We start from the raw sequence: 23,124 nt of genomic DNA, 5'->3' as shown, positions 1-23,124 counted from the left end.
GTGAACAAGGGGAGAAATTGAACAAACAGAGTGAAAATAACAATAAGTGGTGGTAGTAGTCGAAGATGGAGGCGCGGGAAGGGAGAAACAAGTGAACAAGGGGAGAGACAAAGAGAGAAAAACAAGTGAACAAGGGGAGAAATTGTACAGACCGAGTGAAAATTACGGTAAGTGGTGGTAGTAGTCGAAGATGAAGGGGCGGGAAGGGAGAAACAAGATAAGAAATTCTCAAGGATTGTTGGCAATAACAATCTACAAGCGATTTTAGTTGGAATGAAGAAAAGAAATGGTGGTAGAAGTGTTTAACTAAGCATTTAAAAAATCACCCACATTTTTTACCCGATTTTTTTCTTGTTCACCGATAAAAGGTCCCACAAATTTTTGAAAAATCACCAAAAAACATGGGGAGAAGTGTTTTAAATAGTATTGGGAGGTCAGTAAAAAACAATTATTTTACTTGTGGTACAACAATTTCCGACCCTAAAGATGATTAACTAAGCATTTAAAAATGAGATAAATCTATGAAGTTGATAGAATTAATTTGTTTAAATTCATGAGGTACTAATACAATATAATATGACCGACTGTTCTCTTCAACAAATAATGAAGAGGTAGGATTATGGATTAAGAAAAGCAGATGACCTAATTATTTTTATTCTATTTCAGTTCAATGATTTTTTCATGGGTTATTTTCATTTCACATATAAATATTATTTTTATCAGATGACAAATTCTATTCATTATTGGATAAAATACGATAAAACAAATGAAATAAGATTGAGTCGTTTTAGGTGTGCCTGCCAATATTAGGGTTGATTTGGCTTTGTAAAAAAGTTGTAGTGCCGATAAAATTTATTTTTGTTAAACTATTTGTACCTACAGAAGCTCTGCAACCATTTATGTACATACCAACATATCAACCACATAATACATGGTAGATATTGAAAATCTTTAGAGCCATCGGAAAAACTAATGTAATTTGTTTCTTCTCTATATCTGTATTTGAATCGTCCGACTCTAATGGTCCAAAATAAGCCATTTTGACGATTCAAGCAATCAAATTCTGAAATTTGACTCGAGTCAGTTCAGACTCGAGTAAGATTTCATATCTGACTTATGGAAAAATGAACACTACTTAAAACACGACATATAGGCCGCTTAAAGAGAAAAGACAGCTTATTCACGCAACAAAACTATCATTTATTTAAAGCAATAACTTGATTAGAAATTTCATATCAAGGTCGGGCTAGCAATCTCGCTTATAAAATTAGTGTGCAATGTAAATCACGAAAGCAATGGGAAAGAAAATGTGAGGAAGAAATACCTAGGGGAAGATTATTTGGTTCACAATTCTGTCCTCGGGGATGGTAGGACTCTGAGTCTTCTTTATTAGCCTCCAGGCGCGGTATCATTTCTGAAATGCTCAACCGGTGAAGGAAGTAGAAGGGCAAGCCTCTGTTTATACCGTTCAATTCTTTGTAGTCGTTCTTCCCTTAATCTGAAATCATATGTAGCAATAAATCATATTCCAACCAACAAGATTGTCCACAAGCCTAAATAAATGTAACGGCTAAATCTATTAGATACTTGCGAAATTAGAAGGCACAAGTTAATGAGAAACTCACCGTGCCCGAACCTTTCTAGCATGCTTTACATGTCTCTGTAACAATTCATTGGTAGATAAATGCTCGACAGAACCTCCATCCTGCATAAATTTTCATGCAAATCAAGATGTTTTCTCAAACCACAATACAGATAATAATTTGAAAATGGATAAAATTACCCAAGATAAAAATTAAGTATTAATGAATGACTCGGTGTCCCATACGACTATACGAGTACCCAACCATCTAAATTCTGAATACTGAAATGTAGAAGGCTCGAGAGCCATAGACTAGATTCAGTTTTAGATTCAGAAATATGGGAGAAAATCGTCGAAGCATCACAAAAGAAAAAGGTCTCCCCTTCATAACAAGATATCTACCCTTCTCCAAATGTTATAATTCTTCCTTGGAGATAGAAAAGACTTATCTCTACTTTTAGATTCAAAACATTGTTGACTTGGAAATAGGATTTTGCTCTTTGGCATGACTTTTGAATGGATCACGTACTTCAACCTAAAGTTCAATAAAAGCCTACCACGGATCATTAACTCTTTCTAACCAACTACATTTAACAAATCATAGTACTTATCAGAGAAACGATGTTTTCTTTTTCCTCATCTTCATCACCACTTTCACTTCTTCTTTTTGGCTCTTATTCGACAATAACTAACTAAATAAATAATGCAGCTGTACTTTAAGACTCATACTACATTGCTACATCAAATAGTTTAAAGCAATTATCAGTAAACCAACCTCTTCTTTTTCCTCATCTCCATCTGCATCACCACTTCCATTTCTTTTTGACATATCAGTGTCAGCAGAGGCAGCGGGCAAGGGTCTAGGAAGGAGCTTTATCCCTTCCCCAATTTGTGGCTGCCAACAACAATTTTTATAAAGTCAGAAGTACACGCATAGCATTTGTTGAAGTTGGAAAAATCACATTGATTACTTGTGACTCCTATAACCAAGCCAACAATAACTAAGTATAGACCATAGGCTGACATAGAAGTTGCATCAAAATGGAGAACCTATAGGCATGTTTAACTTCATCTCTAGATATGCAATTACATGTACAAATCGGCATGCTTATCACAAGAAAAATAACACCCAGTCCAGACAATGTCTTTATACACCCAAGAACACGCGCAATTTCATGACCCAGATAAATGGTGGTATTTAATGTTGATATCACTTATTAGTTACATCTAGTATCTCACTATCCGCAAAACACTATTCCCATCCTTATGATATCTGCGATAATAGCATGGATATGAGGAGATAAGGTGTGTCTTAAACCTCCAGATCCAGATGAGACATGCACAGGAAGAAAAAGTGAAACGGTCTGAGAAAGCTATTCAAGAGAAGTTCACAAAGGGGAATGAAAATAATCTGTACACTTGAAAACTATTGCAGCTTCCTTCAATTTTCTTTTTATCTTTCCTTGGTTGAAGGGCCATAAATGGAGTTGTTGCTTCAGTTTGTCTTACGTAATGAATGTTAGATACAGTAGTTAAGCGCAAAAATGGGGCGAATAATTTAGATTTGGTAAGTAATAAATTCAAACAAGGTTAGAGATTTACCCATGAAGTAAAGATATTCTAAGAAACTAATATGGTCCGAGGAAAAGGAAATATTCATCCAAGAGTATGTGACAAGCAAACCTGACTTTCTTGTGGCAATCCATTTCGCACCCATGACCTACAAAGTGCATATAAAGAAGCACCATCTGCTAATCCAACCTATAAATGTATCAAAAAAAAATGTTAATATCATGTCTGAGTTTGACCGCATAAGATATTTCATGAGTATAGAATCACCTACCATTTACAGGAACTAAAGCAGACAGTATGAAAGTAGCTATATGCTTAAAAGATTATTGAATGCTCAAAAACGATGGAAGACAATGGATGTGGATATGTTACATGGATACTCCACTCTAGTATTCTTTTTTCATCTCAAATACTCGCAGTCACTTTAGTAGGTACAATGTAAAAATTTCTATGAATGTATTACGTGTAGCTATACGGTCGTGTAGGATAATAAGATAATGCTTAACATCTCCTACGTATAACGTATCAACGGTCGACCCAGAACTAAGTTTAAGCAATTGAATTAAAATGAAAGACCTAATAACCAAGGCAAGAAAGTTTACATTTACAGACTGAAAGACTGTCATATCTCAAATTACATATTTTCCACCACCATCTCAGACACCTAGAGTGGCATACCAGTGTCGGATGGATAAACTGAGAATGACTTAAAGAGTTATAATGAGTAAACGAATGCTAGAATTAGGAGATTACATAAAGAGTTAAAATGAGTAAACGAATGCTAGAATTAGGAGATTACATAAAGATTTTGCTAATTAGAAGAAAGGGGGAGTTTAAAAACCATGACAAAACTCTTTAAAGAATGTAGAAACTTATAAAACAAATTCATTCTAAAATCCAGCCCCGCCAGAAAAGACTGGTACTTACTTAAATTCCAAAAATTTGCATAAAGCTACATCAATTTTCTGAGATTCCAACTCAAAATCACTACCAGTAGAAGTCTGTAGCTCAAATAAATTTTATCACGAGACTTCTTTGATGTTCCCCGAATCAGAAAAAATTGCAAGTAAATAAGCAAAAACCTCACAAATTTTTTACAGTTATCATATGATTGTACATGGTAACCAATTAATAAAGTAAACAATAGAAATAACATAAACAAGACCGTATACTTACTTTTCGATCATTAACTGTAACAAAAGCATCGTCTCTATTTTTATCCCTGTAGATAACATAATTCAGATTATTCATTGCAGACAGTTTGCGATGAATTGTTTATATGAACAAATTTACCTTATGTCACTAGAGCCATTAAAATCAGAAGATGCGGATGGAAATGGAGCATCCTAATACAGCACAAAAGCAAAAAAGATGTTAGAGGGAACCAAAGGCACATGAAAGTTTTGTAGCTGAAGATGACGTATAAATTACTTAAAAGCAAATCTTGAACACAAAATGATGAGTGCATATGAATACAAATAGACCATAAGAACTTAAAAAATAAAAAATACGGAAAGTCATCACTGAGCCTAAGAATGAGTAATTGGCTTAATCATTGATTGGATCCTCTTTTGGGTTAAATGCCACTCACTTTTTAGGTTAAGTAGCAGTGGGAATGCTGAATGTGAACCAACCACAATGCATCCCTTAGTTTTTCCTTTTTCACGATGTAGCATACCGGTACTTACTTTAAGTATAATTTTCCATGTAGAATACTCGGATACTCCCAAAGCCCCTATCAATCCGGCGGGCTTCATGTGAGAATATCTACGAACATCTTGTGTGTACTTGCACATAATCTTGTTATGACTTATGACTATAAAATACCAACCAATGTAACAACGGTTGACCCACAAGCCAATTTACATTTAAAGAATCAAATAAATAAGTTATCATCACGTAGGTGCACCATTGCATCTCCTTTTGCAATTTGTTTCAGACATTGTTTACAGCGCTTTATTCGGACTCACGAAAACCCTTCTAAGCATCTATCAACTCAGAACCCTTAAATTGTTGGTTGTCTATCTAAAGACTAAAGATTCAAATCTTATTTCTAGAACTTGCATCAAAAACTCAATGAGCTCCAAGTAAGAAGATAAAAGAGCTTAAGTTCTCCATTACTTCTACTCCCATAATCTTTATATGATGTAATTGAATAAATGAAACTAACCTAAATGAAAAGACTAGAAATTACTGAATCAACAAAACAAAAGAATACAAGACAAAACCTAGAAGATGAAAATCAAAAGAACTTGTTAGGGCAGAAAAAGATGAAACCTTTGGACGAAGGCCAGGAGGAAGAGTGACGGCAGTACCCATAGGACGAGATCCAATTTGAGATGGCGGATCCATAAAGTGAACATGGGGGTTGAATGGAGAAAAATAACGTCGAGTATACTCAGGCATTACGAGACTCGGACGAGACGGAATTCCACCTGAATTAGCAACAGTAACCAATTGATCAGTCGATTGTGGTTGTGGTGGTCGGAGATTTTTAGGGATGAAGCCTCGACCAGAAGAAGAAACTGGGTAGGGTAGAGATTGTGGAAAGGAAGGAGGAGGAGGTGCTCCTGAGGGTAGTTGGTCTTGGATTTTGGGAGGATTAGAGGGTTTGGGGGCCATGATAGGAAGTGATTGATCTAGAATGAATCTGGGGTGTGAATCAATAGTAGTGAAATTGAAGAAGAGAAGTGATTGATAAAGATCTGAACTTGAAGAAGAAGATGATAATGGCGGATTGGCGGGAGGGGGTTTTGGTTTTAGAGAGAGAATTTGATTTGTTTTGAAATCAAAGTTGCATTTTTTAGATACCCGAATTTATTTATACGTTGCATTATTTCCAGATGCTGTTATATATCGCCACTGTTTTGCTTGATTATAACTTTTTTTTTTTTGTTGAAATGTGAAAGGCCACCGCTTTGGGGAAAGCAGAAAAATTTCTGGGGAAGACGGTGCAAAACCAAAAAAACGCAAACCAAACGCATCCCAGAAGTCGCCGGCAGGATGTTGCTGGCGACGGCCGGCGACATCATCATCTTCTCTCTCCCCCTTTCTCTCTTTCTCTCTCTCTCTCTCTTCTCTCTCTCTATTTTCTCCTTTCTCTCTCTCTAAATTCCTGTGAAGGGAATGGTCCCTTCACCGGGAAAACCAGACGAAGGAAGGATACCTTCGTCTGAGAATAGAGAGAGGCAGAAGAGAGAGAGAGAGAGAGAGAAAGGGATGAAGAGAGAGAGAGAGAGAGAGGGAGAAAGGGAAGAGAGAGAGGGTCACCAGTGTTAATGGTTAGTTCCGTCGGAGTTCGCTGGAAGTCGCCGGAGTTCTAGTTGAGGTAGAGGAGAAGAAGAAAAAATAAAAAATTGAAAGGGTGATGTTTGGAGGAAACAAAAAAGTTTGTTTTCACCCAAAACTTATTGCCGCGGAAACTTTACTGATTTCCCCAAAACACTGGCCAATGTGAAATAATATTAAGAAACAAGAGTATTATTGTAATACATATTTACTAGAAAGTAAGGAACATTATTCCAGATCTTCGATCTATTCTTCTTGCGAGCCCATTTTGCTAGTTTGTCAGCTTGAATATGTAGAGTTCTTTTAGTGTAGTTGAATTTGACGCCGTCTAATATCTTTTTGTTTTCTCTAATTTTCTGGATGTGGATCTTCGATTGCCATTGTATTTTGTGTCTCGTGTTCTTCAGATGATGCATGAGATTGATGTCGCTTTCTAAAATGATAGTTTTTTTTTATTGTTTTCCTCTGCCCACAAGAGTCCATTCAGGATTGCAGTGGCTTCACTTTCCTCATTGTTTCTTGCTCTTGTCGCTGTTACTTTTGCCTCCACAAAATTTGATTGAGCATTGTGTACTATCAGACTGGTGCCTATATTTGTATTGATATTAGTAAAAAAAACATCAACATTTATTTTTAAGTAGGGAGTAATAGGGGGTTATCATTTCTCCTGACTAGCAGGGACAAGTTTTGTAGGAGCTTTGGTGGTTTTTGGGAATTCCATAATCAAGTTTATCACCGACCGAGTACTATTAATTGTATGCTGGAAGTAATGATCGCATCTAGTTTTCCAGATGTGCCATAAAAATGGTAACAAAGTGGATGTCGTTCGGAGTGCAATTGGTTTGGTTTTGATCCTGCCAAGAGAAAATCCAATCTGCTAAAGATTCAACATTAGTCGAGATGATGTTGAAGTAAAACCAAATATTATTCGTTAACGGACAATGTAAAAAAGCATGTGCAATGGTTTCTATGTCAGAACAATTAGGACAAGTGTAAGAGTTTGCTATACTTACCTATACGGTCACGAGCTGGGAGAGCTTTCGTGCTTGATTATAACTTATACGGTTAAGTCTATTTATTATTTTATTCATTTTTATTGTATAAAATTACTTATAGGCTATAGCACTTACTCCATGTTTGCTTTTGAAGAGTATAACAAATATTTTTTTTATATGGATTATGATAGTCATTTCAAGATATTGATACACAAACACGTTCGCGCAAGGGCTCTAAAGTCCAACTTACAATTTTATTTTAAATCGTATTCTGATTCGCACTTCTAGTGAATTGAATTTAGGACCTTTCTGTTGCAGAGAAAATGTCATAACAATTATTTTATGTTATTTGTGGTAATAGATTCTTAATTCAAAGTTATCTTAAGTCAAACTTGAATGAATCTAGAATCAGTTCGAATCAGTCACTTAGATGAGTTAGATACATGAGTCTAAACAACAAAAATCCTAAAATTCACTTCAATCACACAATCCAAATTTTTGGACCAAAGCAAGACGTGGATAAAAAAGGTTGTGATTTTGGGCATAAAAAAAGTCTTCGAGCATATAAAATTTGATTTGTCTAATGTGAAGCAATAACAATCCTAAAAGGTATTCAATGGGCAGAGGAACACAACCACCAAGACATTATCATCGAAAGTGACAACATCAATCTAATTCGACATATGAAAAACCCCAGACACAATATTCAATAGCAATCAAAGATCCACATCAGACAAATCAAAACCATCAGGAACAAACTCAACAACATCAAGTTCAACTACACTAACCGAAGTCAAAATACTCAAGCAGATAAATTGGCCAAGTGAGTAAGAAAATAGAATAGATCGAAATTCTGGAAATATGTACGTCATTTTCTTTCAAATTTGTACTGTAATGAAACTTTTGTGTCTTAATATATTCACCTTTCAAAGAAGCTCTTCTAAGGGCTTGGTCCATCCATTCATGTAGTAGCACATCCAGAATGTGTAAAACCTTTATGAAGCGAATGGAAGATGATGTCATTAGCCTCACTTAGGCCAAACGGAGAACCCAGCCTTTTCAGTTTTGGAAAGAGTCCAATCATTCGCAAAACATGATGGCCTAGTGGTCTCCCTTCCTCGAGGCGCATATCCAATAATTTCCCAGTAGTTTCAAACCGTTCCATTCTCGACGTCTTTGAAGATAAATCCTCAGTTTGTCGACCAATGGTTTGGACTTCCATGTTAAAGGGATCCTCCAGAATATATTTCTCTATTGATTCCAATGTCCAAGAAGTTATTAATTCTGTTTCTGCCCTCGATTGATCATCATTTTCATGCTCTTCATCTTTGGCAGTCGAAATAACATCCAATTCAGAAATTAGATAGTCTGAGACATCTAGCTCATTTGTAAATCCCTGATCCAATATATGAAATCTTATGGTTCGGAAGAACAGAAGGCAAAAGATGAAACCGACGTTCGAAGGAGAAGGCAAAAATGCTAAATCCAAGAACAAAGTTTCCCTTTCTGATGCTAAATGTTTCCACGACGATGACAAGGGCCATTGAAAAAGAAACTGCCTTAAGTTCTTGGAGGACACGAAGAATGGAATACTAATTTCCACTTCAGGTATTGAAAATTAATTTATCAAATACTGAAAATTCCCAACTTGGTATGAGATACCTAATGCCCTATCATTGTGAATGCACAAGAGCAAACGGGAACTAAGTATTTGGCTAAAGGAGAAGGGATCGAAGAGGGAGCAGAAGCCAAGATTGCTAAGGATGCTGAAAGGGATCAGAATCTTCTTTAAGCACTATTTTAGACTAATTTATTTTTCTAGTTAGACATCATCTCTGTACTAAGTATTAAGGAGAATCAATAAAAGAGTTGTAATTCTTAATTGCGACGTCTTAAAGTGCTAAATTAACTAACATATACCAAAAGATGCCTTGGTTGAATCCTTAAGAACTGTCTGTGTCGAAGCCTCGAAGGTAAAGTTAAGTATCTTCACTCTTTAGTTGAAATTTTCAATATATTTATAATGAATTAGATATATGCCATTTTTCAATATATTTATATTGAATCAGATATATGCCATATTGAAAACGATGCATCAACTTTAGCTACTGATCATCTTCCCATTTAGGCGTAGTTTAGATTTAGCGTTGTTTTTGTGAAAGAAGTTTCTTTTATGTTAATTAAGGATATTACATCTAAGGTTTAGTGTTTTCTTAAGTAGTTTAATTTTTTACACTATTATGTTTACTAAAGATATTATTTTAGTGGTGTTTATGATACTTTGTAGTAAACTTAAAAATGATGAAGAAGTGAATGAAATATTCCGATCTCGCATCAACTATCAAGTTTTAAAATATTTGCAACAGAAAAAATTGCAAAAAAAAGGTGTAAGATATGGGACGTGGGATTCAATATGTGACATGTGATGTGTTATGTGTTATGTTTTAATTTCATTTTGTCTTTAGTTACAATGATTTAAAATAATTTAATGATGTTTTGAAGATGTGTTTAATGTAGTAGAGATTTTGAGATAGAGAGAGAAAAAAACACCAGGGAAGGCACTACTTAATTTGTTATTTTATTTTGCATTGGTTTTTCTGGTAGTTCATCTTAATTCAAGGTTTTAATTTCAAAATTGATTTCTAAATCTCGGATTGTGAGATTTTATTTCTTTTAATTTTGTTGTGCCCAGTAATCTAAGTCTTCACCAACAACAATTGAAGAGTATGAGGTGAATTATCACTCTCACTGGCACCCTTATCGTGGATATGGGTTGTGCTTGTGCCTGTATCTTTGTAGCGACGACACTTTTGTGTTTTTACTTGTGGCTGGAGAAAGAAGTACCCTGGCAGCAACAAATGCAATTCCTTGTGCATCTTGGCCGACCATGCTTAGGTCGGCCCCTTCTCTCTCCTCTTGATGAAGAACCCTAACTCTCAAGAACTTTCAAACCTTAGCCTCTTTCTCTCTCTAACTCTTCTTTAGTTGCTTGGTTCCTTCTCAAGCTAGAAGATGATGAATAGTAAACTTCAACTTGTGTTTACTACTCAAACCCTAGGGTCCCTTGACTTAGTCAAACCCTTAACGCTATTTTAACTTGGACCATAAAGAAGGGTGTCCATAAAATCTCTACATCTTTCTTTCTTCTTCTTCTTTTTCTTTGTGGGTTTTTGGCTTGTCTTTGGGCTTGACTTTGATTTCAAATTAGAAACAAAAGAGAGTGCCTCCAAATAAAGACCTTGGCTTATTTCTTTCATATCTTTCCCGTCCGAACTCCGAATTGAATACTGTTTTCATCGTCGGACTTGTCATTGACTCTACTTGTCATTTGATTTGTTTGAAGTCTTTTTCTCTCGTTTTCGGCACATGAAATGATAGTGATAATTCGCTCTCTTTATTCTAAATTACATGTTTAACCCAAAAAATGATACCTAACAAGAAAAACACATAAAATATTATTGATAACACTCGAAAAGGACTAATAAATCTAAGTTAGGCTCTCCAAATGTGACATTTTCGTGTCACATCACATCTGTTTTTGGTTCACCTCTTGATCCAACTACATGTTCAGCAACTGATGCATCAGCTTCAACTACTGATCATCTTCCCATTTAGGCGTAGTTTAGATTTAGTGTTGGTTTTGGGAAAGAAGTTTTTGTTATGTTAATTAAGAATATTACATCTAAGGTTTAGTGTTTTCTTAAGTAGTTTAGTTTTTTACACTATTATGTTTACTAAAGATATTACTTTAGTGTTGTTTATGACACTTTGTATTAAACTTAAAAATGATGAAGAAGTGAATGAAATATTCCGACCTCGCTTCAACTATCAAGTTGTAAGATATTTGCAACAAAAAATTGCAAAAAAAAAGTTGTAAGATATGGGATGTGGGATTCAATGTGTGACATGTGATGTGTTATGTGTTATGTTTTAATTTCTTTTTGTCTTTAGTTACAATGATTTAATGATGTTTTTAAGATGTGTTTAATGTAGTTAGATTTTGAGATAGGGAGCGAGAGAGAAGACACCAGGGAGGGCGCTACTTAATTTCTTATTTTATTTTGCATTGGTTTCTCTGGTAGTTCATCTTAATTCAAGGTTTTAATTTTCAAAATTAATTTCTAAATTTCGGATTGTGAGATTTTATTTCTTTTAATTTTGTTGTGCCAGGTAATCTAAGTCTTCGCCAACAACAATTGAAGAGTATGAGGTGAATTATCACTCTCATCATCTAAGGGCAGGCCGTTTGTGGATATGGGTTGTGCTTGTTGCCTTTATCTTTGTAGAGATGACACTTTTGTGTTTTTACTTGTGGCTGGAGAAAAGAAGTACTCCGACAGCAACAAATGCACCTCTATATGCATCTGTTGTTGGTTCACCTCTTGATCCAACTACAGGGTCAACAATTGATGCATCAGCTTTAGCTACTAATAATCTTCCTATTTATACATAATTTAAATTTAGTGTTGTTTTTGTGAAAGAAGTTTCTGTTATGTTAATTAAAGATATTACATCTAAAGTTCAGTGTTTTCTTAAGTAGTTTATTTTTTTACACTATTAAGTTTATTAAGGATATTACTTAGTGTTGTTTTTGTGAAATAAGTTTATGTTATGTTAATAAGTTTTTTTCTTTATATCTTTTACGAGGTTAGTTACTTAAGAAAACAGTAAGAGTTTTTAATAATCATTACCAGTTAGATGATGGATCCCCAAACATCTAATTCTCTGACTGAAATCGTGGTTCAACAAGAACCCATTTCAGATGCCTATCGTGAGAAGGAATAACCAAGTTTCTGGAAGACTTTGTTTCTTGCTTATAACACATCAGGAGTTGTGTTTGGAGGACTTGTTACTTCTCCTCTATATGTTTACCCATCAATGAACTTGAAATCCCTAGCTGAAGATGACTACTTAGGAATATACAACATCATGTTTGGACTCTCACTTTGATTGATGTTGTCACGTATGTTTTAATTTCTTTTTGTCCTTAGTTACAATGATTTAAAATAATCTGATGATGTTTTTAAGATGTGTTTAATGTAGTTGAGATTTTGAGATAGGGAGCGAGAGAGAAGACACCAGGGAGGGCGCTACTTAATTTCTTATTTTATGTTGCATTGGTTTTTCTGGTTGTTCATCTTAATTCAAGGTTTTAATTTTCAAAATTAATTTCTAAATTTCGGATTATGAGATTTTATTTCTTTTAATTTTGTTGTGCCAGGTAATCTAAGTCTTCGCCAACAACAATTGAAGAGTATGAGGTGAATTATCTCTCAACATCAAAGGGCAGACCGTTTGTGGACATGGGTTGTGCTCGCTGCCTGTATCTTTGTAGAGATGACACTTTTGTGTTTTTACTTGTGGCTGGAGAAAAGAAGTACTCCGACAGCAACAGATGCACCTCTATATGCATCTGTTGTTGGTTCACCTTTTGATCCAACTACAAGGTCAGCAATTGATGCATCAGCTTTAGCTACTAATCATCTTCCCATTTATACCTAGTTTAAATTTAGTGTTGTTTTTGTGAAAGAAGTTTATGTTATGTTAACAAGGTTTCTTCTTTATATCTTTTACGAGGTTAGTTACTTAAGAAAACAATAAGAGTTTTTAATAATCTTTACAAGTTAGATGATGGATCCCCAAACATCTAATTCTCTGATTGAAATCGTGGTTCAACAAGAACCCATTTCAGATGCTTATCGTGAGAAGGAACAACCAAATTTCTGGAAGACTCTTTTTCTTGCTTATAATCTCCTCTATATGTTTACCCATCAATGAACTTGAAATCCCCAACTGAAGATGACTACTTATGAATATACAACATCATGTTTGGACTCTCACTCTGATTGGTGTTGTCACGTATGCGTGTATTGCTCTTCAAGCTGACGACCAGGGTGAAGGTGGCACTTTTGCCTTGTATTCATTGCTTTGTAGGCATGCAAATATTAACATTCATTCTTCGAAAAGTGTTTTAATGTCAGAGGCTTCTCATTTTACCTCATATGGAAGTAATAGGAAGAAAAGTAGAGTAGTAAAATTCTTCCAACGAAGTTTGGTTGCAAGAAAATTACTGCTTTTCATGGTAGTGCTTGAAATGTGCATGTTAATCGGCGAAGGAATACTTACTCCAACAATTTCTGTTTTGTCGGCAGTGGATGGATTAAGAGGTCCTTTTCCTTCTGTAACTAAATCACTTGTCGAAGCTCTCTTGGCGATTGTACTCGTGGTTTTGTTCATTCTGCAATATCAGTCGTACTAATATTTGGAGATGGGAAAGACATAGGAAATGCTTTTGGTGTCATGGTTAGTCTAGTAATGCTCATCTCAACTTGCTACTAACATTGGTCATGATCATGATATGGAGAACTCCGATTTTTTCTAGTTTATTTAAATAAAACGTAATGTTTTGTGCTGACTGGGACAAACCAAAAGGTAAATCTCACCGTCTGTTGCGTTTTTCTTAAATTTTAGCCACTAGATCCGTTACCTACCTAAAAAAACAAAATTTGTTCACCCACTCATTATCTAGGACAAAACCCACCATGAATCCCGCCCCTTGAAATCCATCTTAACTCTCATTAAATCTAGGACAGAGCCTGTTTCACAAAACCTTTTTTTTAAGTCGTTTCACAAAACTTAAGGCCGCGACATTGGGGAATATAAAAAAATTTCCAGAGAATAAAGATTTTAGTCAATAAATATTGACTCAGGGACATTTTTTTAGTTCAAAAATTGACTTGATCAAACATTGCCCCCCTAATCATCTTCTCTCGACTTATTTTTTTTCTCTCTTTATCTCTTGTTCGTTTATTATATCCCTCTTCTTATCTTAATATATCTCTTACTATCTCTCTCTGTTGCTCTCGCTATCTATGTTTCCCGATCTCTCATTGTTTTTCTCAATCTCTCGCTATTTCTTAATCGATCTCTTATTATTTCTCTCCTTCTTTCACACAAACACTGGTCCGAAAAAGGGAAGTGTTCCCTTCATCTAAATCTGACATCGATGAGAGTTTCTCGTGAAACTCTCCTCGAGGATTTTGTGGCCACAAAATGTTTCGTGCCACGAACTCTGTGATTTTCATAGAGAGATCTACACAGACCAAGAGAGAGAGAGACGGAAAGAAAGACTGCGAGAAAGAGAATTAAAGACTGCAAGATATATATATATATATATATATATATATATATATATATATATATATAGTGAGAAAGAGATATGTATACAATGAGAGAAATAATGAGAGTCATCTACAATGAAAGAGAGAGAGAGAGAACGAAAGCAACAAGAGCTAGAGAGGGTAACAGTGAGTTAAAGATAAGAAGGGAGGAAAGAGAAGAGGTGGCAATGGTGGTGGCCGGAATGATGGTGGTGGGGAGTTGTTGTGGTGAAGGTGATAAAGAGGATGAAGATTAGGGGGCAATGTTTGATCAAGTGAGTTTTTGGACTAAAAAAAAATATGCCCCACAGAATATAGAAAAAAGCATGGATTCCCTAGAGAATTTATTCCCTGAGATTATTCTTTATTCCCAAAGCAGCGGCCAAACTTAATTGTTAAAGTAATGGCAAAACCAAAAACACCTCTGTAATAATTATTTGGTTAGTGTGAAGTTCTGTGACCAAACTTTTAAGTTCTTGAGAAGTAACTGGATACACTTAATGCTTGAGAAAATGTATGTGAGGGGATAAGGGGATTTGTTAATCTCTTAACTTGTTGTATACCTACGTCCCATCCACTTTTGCTTCAGCAAGTCAAACAATTCTCCTTGGTTGGTATTGTATTTAACTATCTTTTTTGCTTTATCAGATTTCTATCAAAAGTTAATCTGGTTCTTTGTTTGATATAGATGCATTGGACAAATGAAGTAGACTCAGGTAACATTCCATACGCAGATGAAGAATAACAGATGAATGATTGAATTCCGTAAGCAGACTCAGGTAACATTCCAATGCTTGGCTGAAATGTGAATGATTTTGCTTATATTTACATGGTTAATGTTCATGAATTTCCCGCTTTTCAGCATTCCTTTGGAATATTTACATGGTTAATGGATAATATAAATGTTTGTTAGATCATTTTCCAGTTCGAATGTTCCACCACTTCCATGTATTTGAATATCATTAATCATGTATTCTGGTAGTTGTTTTGTTTAACTTGAATCATCAAAACTTTGTTTGTTCTTATCTAATGTTTTGGTAAAGTACCAAATATATTACTTCTTAGTTAGTTGAAAGTTTTGGACCGGCGCATGTCTGATCTCGCCCCAAACTGCTTGATGACTTGGTGTTAGTTTAGTTCGATAAGTGCAAATTTTGCAGTAAGATTAGGTGTTATACAATTGTTTCGTCTCACTCTTTGGATTTGACCAGTTTGAATCAAGTGACACCAAAACCAAGGAGTCAGACATCACCAATTCAGTGTTCGAGTTAGATTTCAAATCAACTTTTTAGAAAAAAAACAAACACTCTTTTGCGCTAACTTGAGTTTCGCCTCCACCCAGTGACACCCCCCCCCCTTTTAACTACCACCTACACAAAATTCCTAGCATTTTTTATTCTCTAAAACATTCGGAGCCTAATCATGTTATCCAATAATGCTACTAAACTAAACTAAGAAAGTAAGAAATTACTAATATTTATGGTTTTTTTTAGGGTTATTTCCCTAATGGCCCCCAACTTTGTGACCAGCTTCCTGCCTAGCCCCCTACTTTACGAGAAATGCCCATCTGGCCCCCTCCCGTTATAGCACCGTTACTCTCTCTCTTCCATTTCTTTTCTCTCTCCTCCAACATGTTTTCTCTCTCTGCCACCTCGTTAAAACCTACCAACTCATCATCTTCTCCGGGAAGGTCGCCGACCGACCAATTTTCCGCCCAGCGACCTTTAAACCTAAAAAAAATTTTTTTTTTTCATCTCTCCTCTCTCTAGATCTCTAAACTCCGGCGAAGGGGTTACCCTTCGCCGGAGGACCTTGAAGGTCTGCCCGAGCAGACCATGAAGGTCTGTTCCGGCAGACCTTCAAGGTCCTCCGGCGAAGGGTAACCCCCTTCGCCGGAGTTTAGAGAGAGAGAGGGAGGTGAATTTTTTTTTTTTTTTTAGGTTTAAAGGTCGCCGGCCGGAAAATTGGTCGGTCGGCGACCTTCCCGGAGAAGATGATGAGTTAGCAGGTTTTAACGAGGTGGCAGAGAGAGAAAACATGTTGGAGGAGAGAGAAAAGAAATGGAAGAGAGAGAGAGTAACGGTGTTATAACGGGAGGGGGCCATATGGGTATTTCTCGTAAAGTAGGGGGCTAGGCAGGAAGCTGGTCACAAAGTTGGGGGCCATTAGGGAAATAACCCTTTTTTTTAAATCGAGAATTCAGAATTTCGTTTATGTAGTTTTCATGTGTTATATTTAATTCGTTTCGTTTTTGTTATAGAGGTCGTGCCTAAGAAGATAGTAGATGACTTCTTGAGCGTGTAGGTTTGAAATATACCAGAAGGTTGGTGACTTTCCTGTATTTCTTGGTGAATTTCTCATGACAAAGTGAGTTTGCTATATCTCTTGTTTTCTGTATTGATGTTATTCTATGTTTCTTTCCTGTTTTTTATATATTTTTTTCTTTTAATTTTTATCACAACCACATTTTATCATAATTTATAGTAATAATCATTCAGAGATACAAGGAGTCAGACATCACCACAATGACAAGGAAGTTACTTGGGAGCGTGAGGATGATATGCAACTTCGTTATCCTCGCCTTTTTCTCTCGACAAGTACATTCAATTTCGAGGACTAAATTTTCTTTTAGGAGGGGAGATTGTAGTACCCAGGTTTCTTATGTAGGTGCCATTAGAAAAAAATATATGGGTACAAACAGCATAATACCTAGATTTCCTTTCTTATTGCTAATGGGTTTGATTTCTTCTTATTGGTGCTACAACTCATGTAGGTTTCTTCTTCCCCATGATTTTAATAGCCTCTTTCATAGGAAATCAAGGGAGTAGATAGTATTCATGAACCCTAAACTACACACAAACTAAATTAGAGTTAGCGTTATAACATAGAGATCCGATATGCCACGTTTGATTAAATACTCTACAAAATCAGGAAGTACGATCACTTTGTATCATATTTAGAGACTTATTTATGGTAGAAAATAGCCTTAATGATTAACATATTGAACTACCCAAACTTTGATGATAGTTGTTATACATATTACACTAAATCTGGACTTGGGCCATTACACTTACCTAAAATTAATGCGTCAACTCACATATCCAACAATTCCTCTTCACATTGTTCTCTTGAACGATTTTCTATATTTTTTCCAATTCAGCCTCAATAACTATACGTCTCCATATAATAATGTATTGACATCTTCTTTCACTTTCTTAACGTGTTTCGTGAGTTGCAGAAGTTCCAAGTGAAATTCGGAAAGATAGAAGCTTAGGATCTTTTTCAAGCTTTTCATAATCATAATTCTAAAATTGGACTTTCACTGTGCCGAAGGCACGAGTTATGTCTAGTATAAGATTTGATAGGGAAGGAAGAGATGAATAATTTGTACCAAAATTCATTTGTTTAAGATATATGCTCACAAAAGAATGTAAAACACAATAGTGAGAAGTGTATTTATCCACTTAAACCTTACTAGATACATAATAATTGGTAATTTGATCATGTAACTAAGTAATAGCTTACACTTGATGTAAGTAATACCTACCTGGTTATGAACCTGGTATTAGTCTGCCATTGTACATCTTTTCGAGCAATTGTTTCGCGTCGGGCCTTCGTAATAGTCCCTTGTTATTCGGTAAGCCCGTACCTAGACATACAGGACAGACAAGCTTTCCTCTACCTGCAGAGTATAAACCAGATGAACCCTAACTTTGTTGTCTCAAAGTAATATTCATCTGAACTGTTTTTGTTTTGGAAGAAAATAGTGGTGTCAGTTGGGCCGAGCCGTACCGGGCTGCTATCATTGAGCTCAGCCTGGACTGAGCCTGGGTAGGCTGGCTCAGTTGACACCACTAGAAGGTAACTTACCATAACAGTTTGGGCATTCTGTGAACACGTAAACATCTTTCGCCCTTTTCCGATTCAGAGCTTTCCATTTTCCTGTGCCACCACACATGTCACCTATATAAAAAAGAGCAAATGATCAGATGTTGATGCATTTTCTGCTATTAGATTATTTAAACACTGTAAATTCTCTGATAAAGAATATCTTTGAGCATTCATTAAACCCTCTCGGTTTGATGAGAAAACTCAAACTAACACTGGTTCTATATTTGACTATCAGGGTTGCTCAACATAAGGAAAAGCAAGTCAAATCAGATATCGATCTCGTAAACAAACACAAGAAGTTCAAAGATGAAGATAGAACAAGATAAATAAACAATACGACAGGCAAATGAATATAGACTGTTGACCTCTCGGCTTAGTTTAATGATGGATACGGAAATACTTCAATTACTTGTTTCAAAAAAGAAAACGAATTCATCTGAACTCTACTTGTTAATCTAGATCGGGCTTTACAAGTTGAGAAGAACTAGCAATGAAACCAGAGAAATATAATAAATGAAGAGAGAAATGGGTTGAAAATCTTGTAGGGCATATGGATGGATATACGATATTGATGTAAAAGTATAGGTAGATAACTTGATCTACTGTGTTTAAGAGTTCTCAACATTCCTCGTTATCTTGTTTGCCTAAACATCTTTCATCTTTGTCTATGCTTCTGCGGATTTTTTTTTTAAAACGGCACACTGAGAGATGGCTCAGACCCAATTAAATAAGAATACAAGGAGACTACGTAATTCCTAAAATAAAAATTCCCTTATTTATCCTGACGAAGGATGTTGTGCAACTCGGTGAAGTTCGTTTGATGGAGTTCTTCATATGGAGATGTCATGTTCCAAATTCCAATTAGCTAACATATTCGCTGCTCTGTTCGACTCTTGGTATATATGTTCAACCTCTCAAGATACGCAATTAAAACTTAAGATGCTTGTGGGGAACCTTTCGCTATCTATAGCCATAGAGAAGAAAGAAAATTAGAGTGAATGATGTAACACTTATTTCAATACTAGCCATATTGTCCTTGATTTAGGCACCACCTAGTTCCTCACGGTACAAGGTTTTTCATTGGCATGGGCCTGCCCTACACCACTTTAGGATTCCTCACCTGGCCAATCTAGTCAGAAAAATCCACCCAAAAGGCCTGGCCAATATGTAAGACAAGGTGACAGTGTTATGCAATAAACTAGGTCCGAAAGGTCTTCTTAAGAAGATGTGGGACTAAGTGTCTTACACATGAAACTTCCATTTCTTACCATCCGCCACCACTTAAAGGGAGAGCCTTCCTCTGATACCTTTTAATGTAAATCTGGCCCAATACCAGCCATATTTTCCTTGACTAAGGCACCATTCAGGTCCACTGGCCTAGTTCCACATGGTACAAGATTTTTCCTTAGACCACCTCAAGCTTCCCCACCTAGCCAATCTAGGCGCCAGACCCACCCAAAAGGCCTAGTCGGTATGTAAGACAAGGTGTTGCGTTATAACCCAGGTCTGGAAGGTCTTCGTAAGTGATGCGGGACTAACTGCCTAACACATGAAACTTTCGTTCTGATCAGTGAATTACCCTCTAAAGGAAAAAAATCTAAATTTTCAGTTTAATGGAGTAACTCTAATTATCGATTCCAACGTCGGTCGAAGAAGATCAATTAGTGTGGAACAGCTGCTAGGAAAATAGTTTTTTCGATAATTGAAGGTATATCTATCTGTTAATTGTAATAAGAAGCTGAAAATGTATGGCAAACTAAGATAGGATGTCTACTTACAGATAATGGCACCACTACCACCACAATTACGACATCCTTCGACAGCAGCTGCCTTGGGTACTCGGACAAAGCTTCCAGAAGCACTTACCAAAGCTAACGATGCAAGTAAATTACGCCGAGAGGTAGATACTTGCTTTATCTGCAGTAAGAACAGTATGTTTCAATTCACCAATCAAAAGTTACCACACTTATCTCTCGTCAAATATGTTAGGCAGAGATAGTTGAGCTTCATAGCTATGGAAACAAATTCTCCTCAGTTAGTATAACATTTTGTTGGTTATTATCACCATTATTCTTTGTTAAAGGACCGAGTATCCAAAATAACAATGGTAGAAGTTCTTATTGTACACTACTAACTTAAACTCTTAGAGATACCAACTTTTTCTTTTTTGGAAACGTTAGTGCGGTTCTAATAGAGGACCAAGAACCTCACCACGTGGAATCGAACCCCACCTAAGTTCTGAACAGCAATACACATTACCACCTTACCGAGAGGCTTCACAAAGATACCAACATTGACATCCACTAAACTACTTCGAAAGAATTTTAAGGGTATAATTCAAGTAGGTTTTAGTGTGAAACAGGCAGCTTTCAAGATAAAGATCAACCATTGAGGATTCTCAGCACATATTATGCGATGACATTCAGGTATCAACCATATTGGGTATTCTTAGTCAATTTTGATAATAACTGTTTTCAATATTAACACATCTGGACCCATTTCATTCACGAACACTTCCACTCAAAAAGGAAACGTTCACATGTCTTATAACTAAAATTAGCTTTGAGACAATTGAGTTCATTTAGGCGACCTTAAGAGACGTTACTCAATTTACAGAAAAGCTGTTGGACTCGGACGAGTTCGAATACAAATGATTAAATCGTATCTTCGTTCCGTTTTTTCCTTCTAATTCCTCCGAGTTTTTCTGCATCAGAAGCTATTCAGGATTTTTTCCACTCTTTGATGGATTATCAAAGAGATCACAGCACATGCACACACACATAGACACGTAAATGAAAAAGGAAATGAAAATAGAAGCGAGAGATAAGACTCATTAAATGATTGTCGCATTCCCTTCGTAGGAAAACATGATAAATACGATTTTTAATAGAATTGCCAAATATGACAAATAGTTTAATCAGTAACCACGGTCTTGCCGTGCTGTATGTCAATTAATAGACTAGATATTGCTAAATGTGACACTTTTACCTGATGTTGTTCAGATAAAGAGTCGGGATGTCCATCATTGTCGCTCCTCTCCTCCAAGCTGACCCGAACATGAAACTTAACCGACTTTGAACTAACTGGTACTTCGACAATTCAAGCGAATAGATAATCATTACCCAATATTACAAAACAAAAACACAGATAGTATACATTACCTACACTACAAGTCTACCAACTTTGAGCGAATTAAAGAAACCCCTTGTTCTTTATTATGGCTCAAATCAGGATATGATCATGTAAAATAATAGTCTCAAATAGGTAAAAGAAAATTGATATTCTTTTAGTTTAAAATTCATCTCAATTTAGTAGAGAAATGCTTATTCCCTTAAAGAGTGTTACTCGGAGTTTGACACGGAAGCTGATAAGACGTCTTTCTAACCACATACTTTTGGCAACTAGTTTTTGAAAATCTCAATTATTTGATTTAAAGTTAAAGGTACAGATTGTGTCATCAAATGCAGCGAGTAAAACTCGGACTAAAACTCAAAGTAATTGAAATACTCCCCATCTTGTAATTCATTTTCTGAAGTTCAGAAAAAAAAACAATAGGTTATATGATTGAGCTGCCTTCAATCTTTTATAACATAACTGATTCAATTTTGGTGGATTACCCAAACATGTGATAGTTCAATTTTCTCAAGTTTACAGGACTCAGAGTAGATTACGTGGACGAAGGCACTACCCATGTTGGACTTCCACGTGGGAAGACTGTCTAGTATAGAGTTTGTGGCTGTCAATCCAGAAAACATATCCAAACCCAAGATAATGTTATAACCAAATTCGCCACAAAAAGCTTTCGATTTTCTCTTCAAATTGAAAAGTGTAAAAGATTGAGATTTGATAGTTATTAGAGTTTTCAGATTGAAGCTAAAAATTAGTCTGAAGTTTTCTCTTGCAAAACCAAATGAATAAGTAATTAGCACAGAAATCAATTGCTTAGATGACATAAAGAAACGCAAGAGAGAGAGAGAGCTCACAAGTTGTTGGGGTGGAGTTGGTTGTTAGAGAGAGTCGGGAAGGAATTGTGGAAGCGGAGAGAGAAGAAGAGAAATGAGAAGCAGCCATTTCCCCAACTTCTTCTCTCGCTCTAACTCATGGAGGATACATACTTATACAGCAAGAAGATAACTCTGTTTTGGAATATATCCATCCACCCCACCCCGTAAATAAAAACCGATTTACTGATGAAGTGAAATACTCTGTTTGCAAAGATATAAATAATGTATTAAATTTGTCTTGTTTTAGACATCTTTCATGTTGTTGGGTTTTAGGCGACTAACGTAGATTGTAGTCGATTTCTCAAAAAAAAAAACACATTTTTTGCCACTTTAGTTGTGTATTTTCTCTAAAGCCACTAAGCTTTTGTGCTATAAACCGAAAGGCTCTATTAGCACCCGGGTTATTTTCCAAAGCACTAGGACTTTCGAAACAAGCACTTGTTGACTTAACCCTCATACATGACGCATTCAAACGTCAGATAATGAATTGTGAAATGTTTATGTATCACATTAGAGATTTTTCCTTGGTTGAAAATCGGTTTGGAAGAATTTTTGTTGATTATTTTCTAAATTTTGGGAAGAAAAAATAGAAGATAACATTTAAGATCTGTGAGCTTATAATGTGTTTGTGT

At 35.8% G+C, this 23,124-nt stretch overlaps 2 protein-coding genes across 3 annotated transcripts; both read right to left on the bottom strand.

Moving 5' to 3' along the window:
* Positions 1-1,179: 1,179 nt before the first annotated feature.
* LOC147558946 (uncharacterized) lies at positions 1,180-5,981 on the bottom strand. The gene is made up of 7 exons (XM_086660701.1): positions 5,432-5,981; positions 4,448-4,500; positions 4,331-4,376; positions 3,266-3,343; positions 2,358-2,477; positions 1,626-1,705; positions 1,180-1,498 (listed from the first exon to the last, which is right to left on the bottom strand). The coding sequence occupies exons 1-7, from the start codon at positions 5,774-5,776 to the stop codon at positions 1,390-1,392; spliced, it is 831 nt and encodes a 276-aa protein (XP_086516827.1). The 5' UTR covers positions 5,777-5,981; the 3' UTR covers positions 1,180-1,389.
* A 12,000-nt stretch (positions 5,982-17,981) lies between these two features.
* Positions 17,982-22,695, bottom strand: LOC147558945 (protein PHOTOSYSTEM I ASSEMBLY 2, chloroplastic-like). Of its 2 annotated transcripts, none has more exons than XM_086660699.1 (5): positions 22,472-22,695; positions 21,477-21,571; positions 20,267-20,405; positions 18,468-18,560; positions 17,982-18,279 (listed from the first exon to the last, which is right to left on the bottom strand). In XM_086660699.1, the coding sequence occupies exons 1-5, from the start codon at positions 22,557-22,559 to the stop codon at positions 18,149-18,151; spliced, it is 546 nt and encodes a 181-aa protein (XP_086516825.1). In that variant the 5' UTR covers positions 22,560-22,695; the 3' UTR covers positions 17,982-18,148. The 2 variants fall into 2 exon arrangements, with proteins under 2 accessions (XP_086516825.1, XP_086516824.1); XM_086660698.1 differs by having other exon boundaries at positions 21,477-21,577; positions 22,472-22,656.
* Between the last annotated feature and the right edge of the window lie 429 nt (positions 22,696-23,124).

This window comes from Eschscholzia californica, unplaced genomic scaffold (assembly GCF_041429995.1).
Source record: "Eschscholzia californica isolate CP2 unplaced genomic scaffold, dmEscCali1.0.p SCAF_2, whole genome shotgun sequence".
In the NCBI taxonomy this organism is placed as follows: domain Eukaryota; kingdom Viridiplantae; phylum Streptophyta; class Magnoliopsida; order Ranunculales; family Papaveraceae; genus Eschscholzia; species Eschscholzia californica.
The sequence above is the reverse complement of the archived record's forward strand: the minus strand, read 5'-3'. Positions and strand labels throughout refer to the sequence as shown.

Coding starts and splice junctions, on each gene's coding strand:
- LOC147558945 (XM_086660698.1), bottom strand. CDS start 22,559: ATGGCTGCTTCTCATTTCTCTTCTTCTCTCTCCGCTTCCACAATTCCT. Junction 21,578..22,471: donor CAACTCCACCCCAACAACTT/GTGAGCTCTCTC, acceptor GAATTGTCGAAG/TACCAGTTAGTTCAAAGTCG. Junction 18,561..20,266: donor TGGTAGTGGTGCCATTATCT/GTAAGTAGACAT, acceptor TTTTTTATATAG/GTGACATGTGTGGTGGCACA.
- LOC147558946 (XM_086660701.1), bottom strand. CDS start 5,776: ATGGCCCCCAAACCCTCTAATCCTCCCAAAATCCAAGACCAACTACCC. Junction 3,344..4,330: donor TTACAGTTAATGATCGAAAA/GTAAGTATACGG, acceptor ATACATTTATAG/GTTGGATTAGCAGATGGTGC. Junction 1,706..2,357: donor GAGATGAGGAAAAAGAAGAG/GTTGGTTTACTG, acceptor AAATTTATGCAG/GATGGAGGTTCTGTCGAGCA.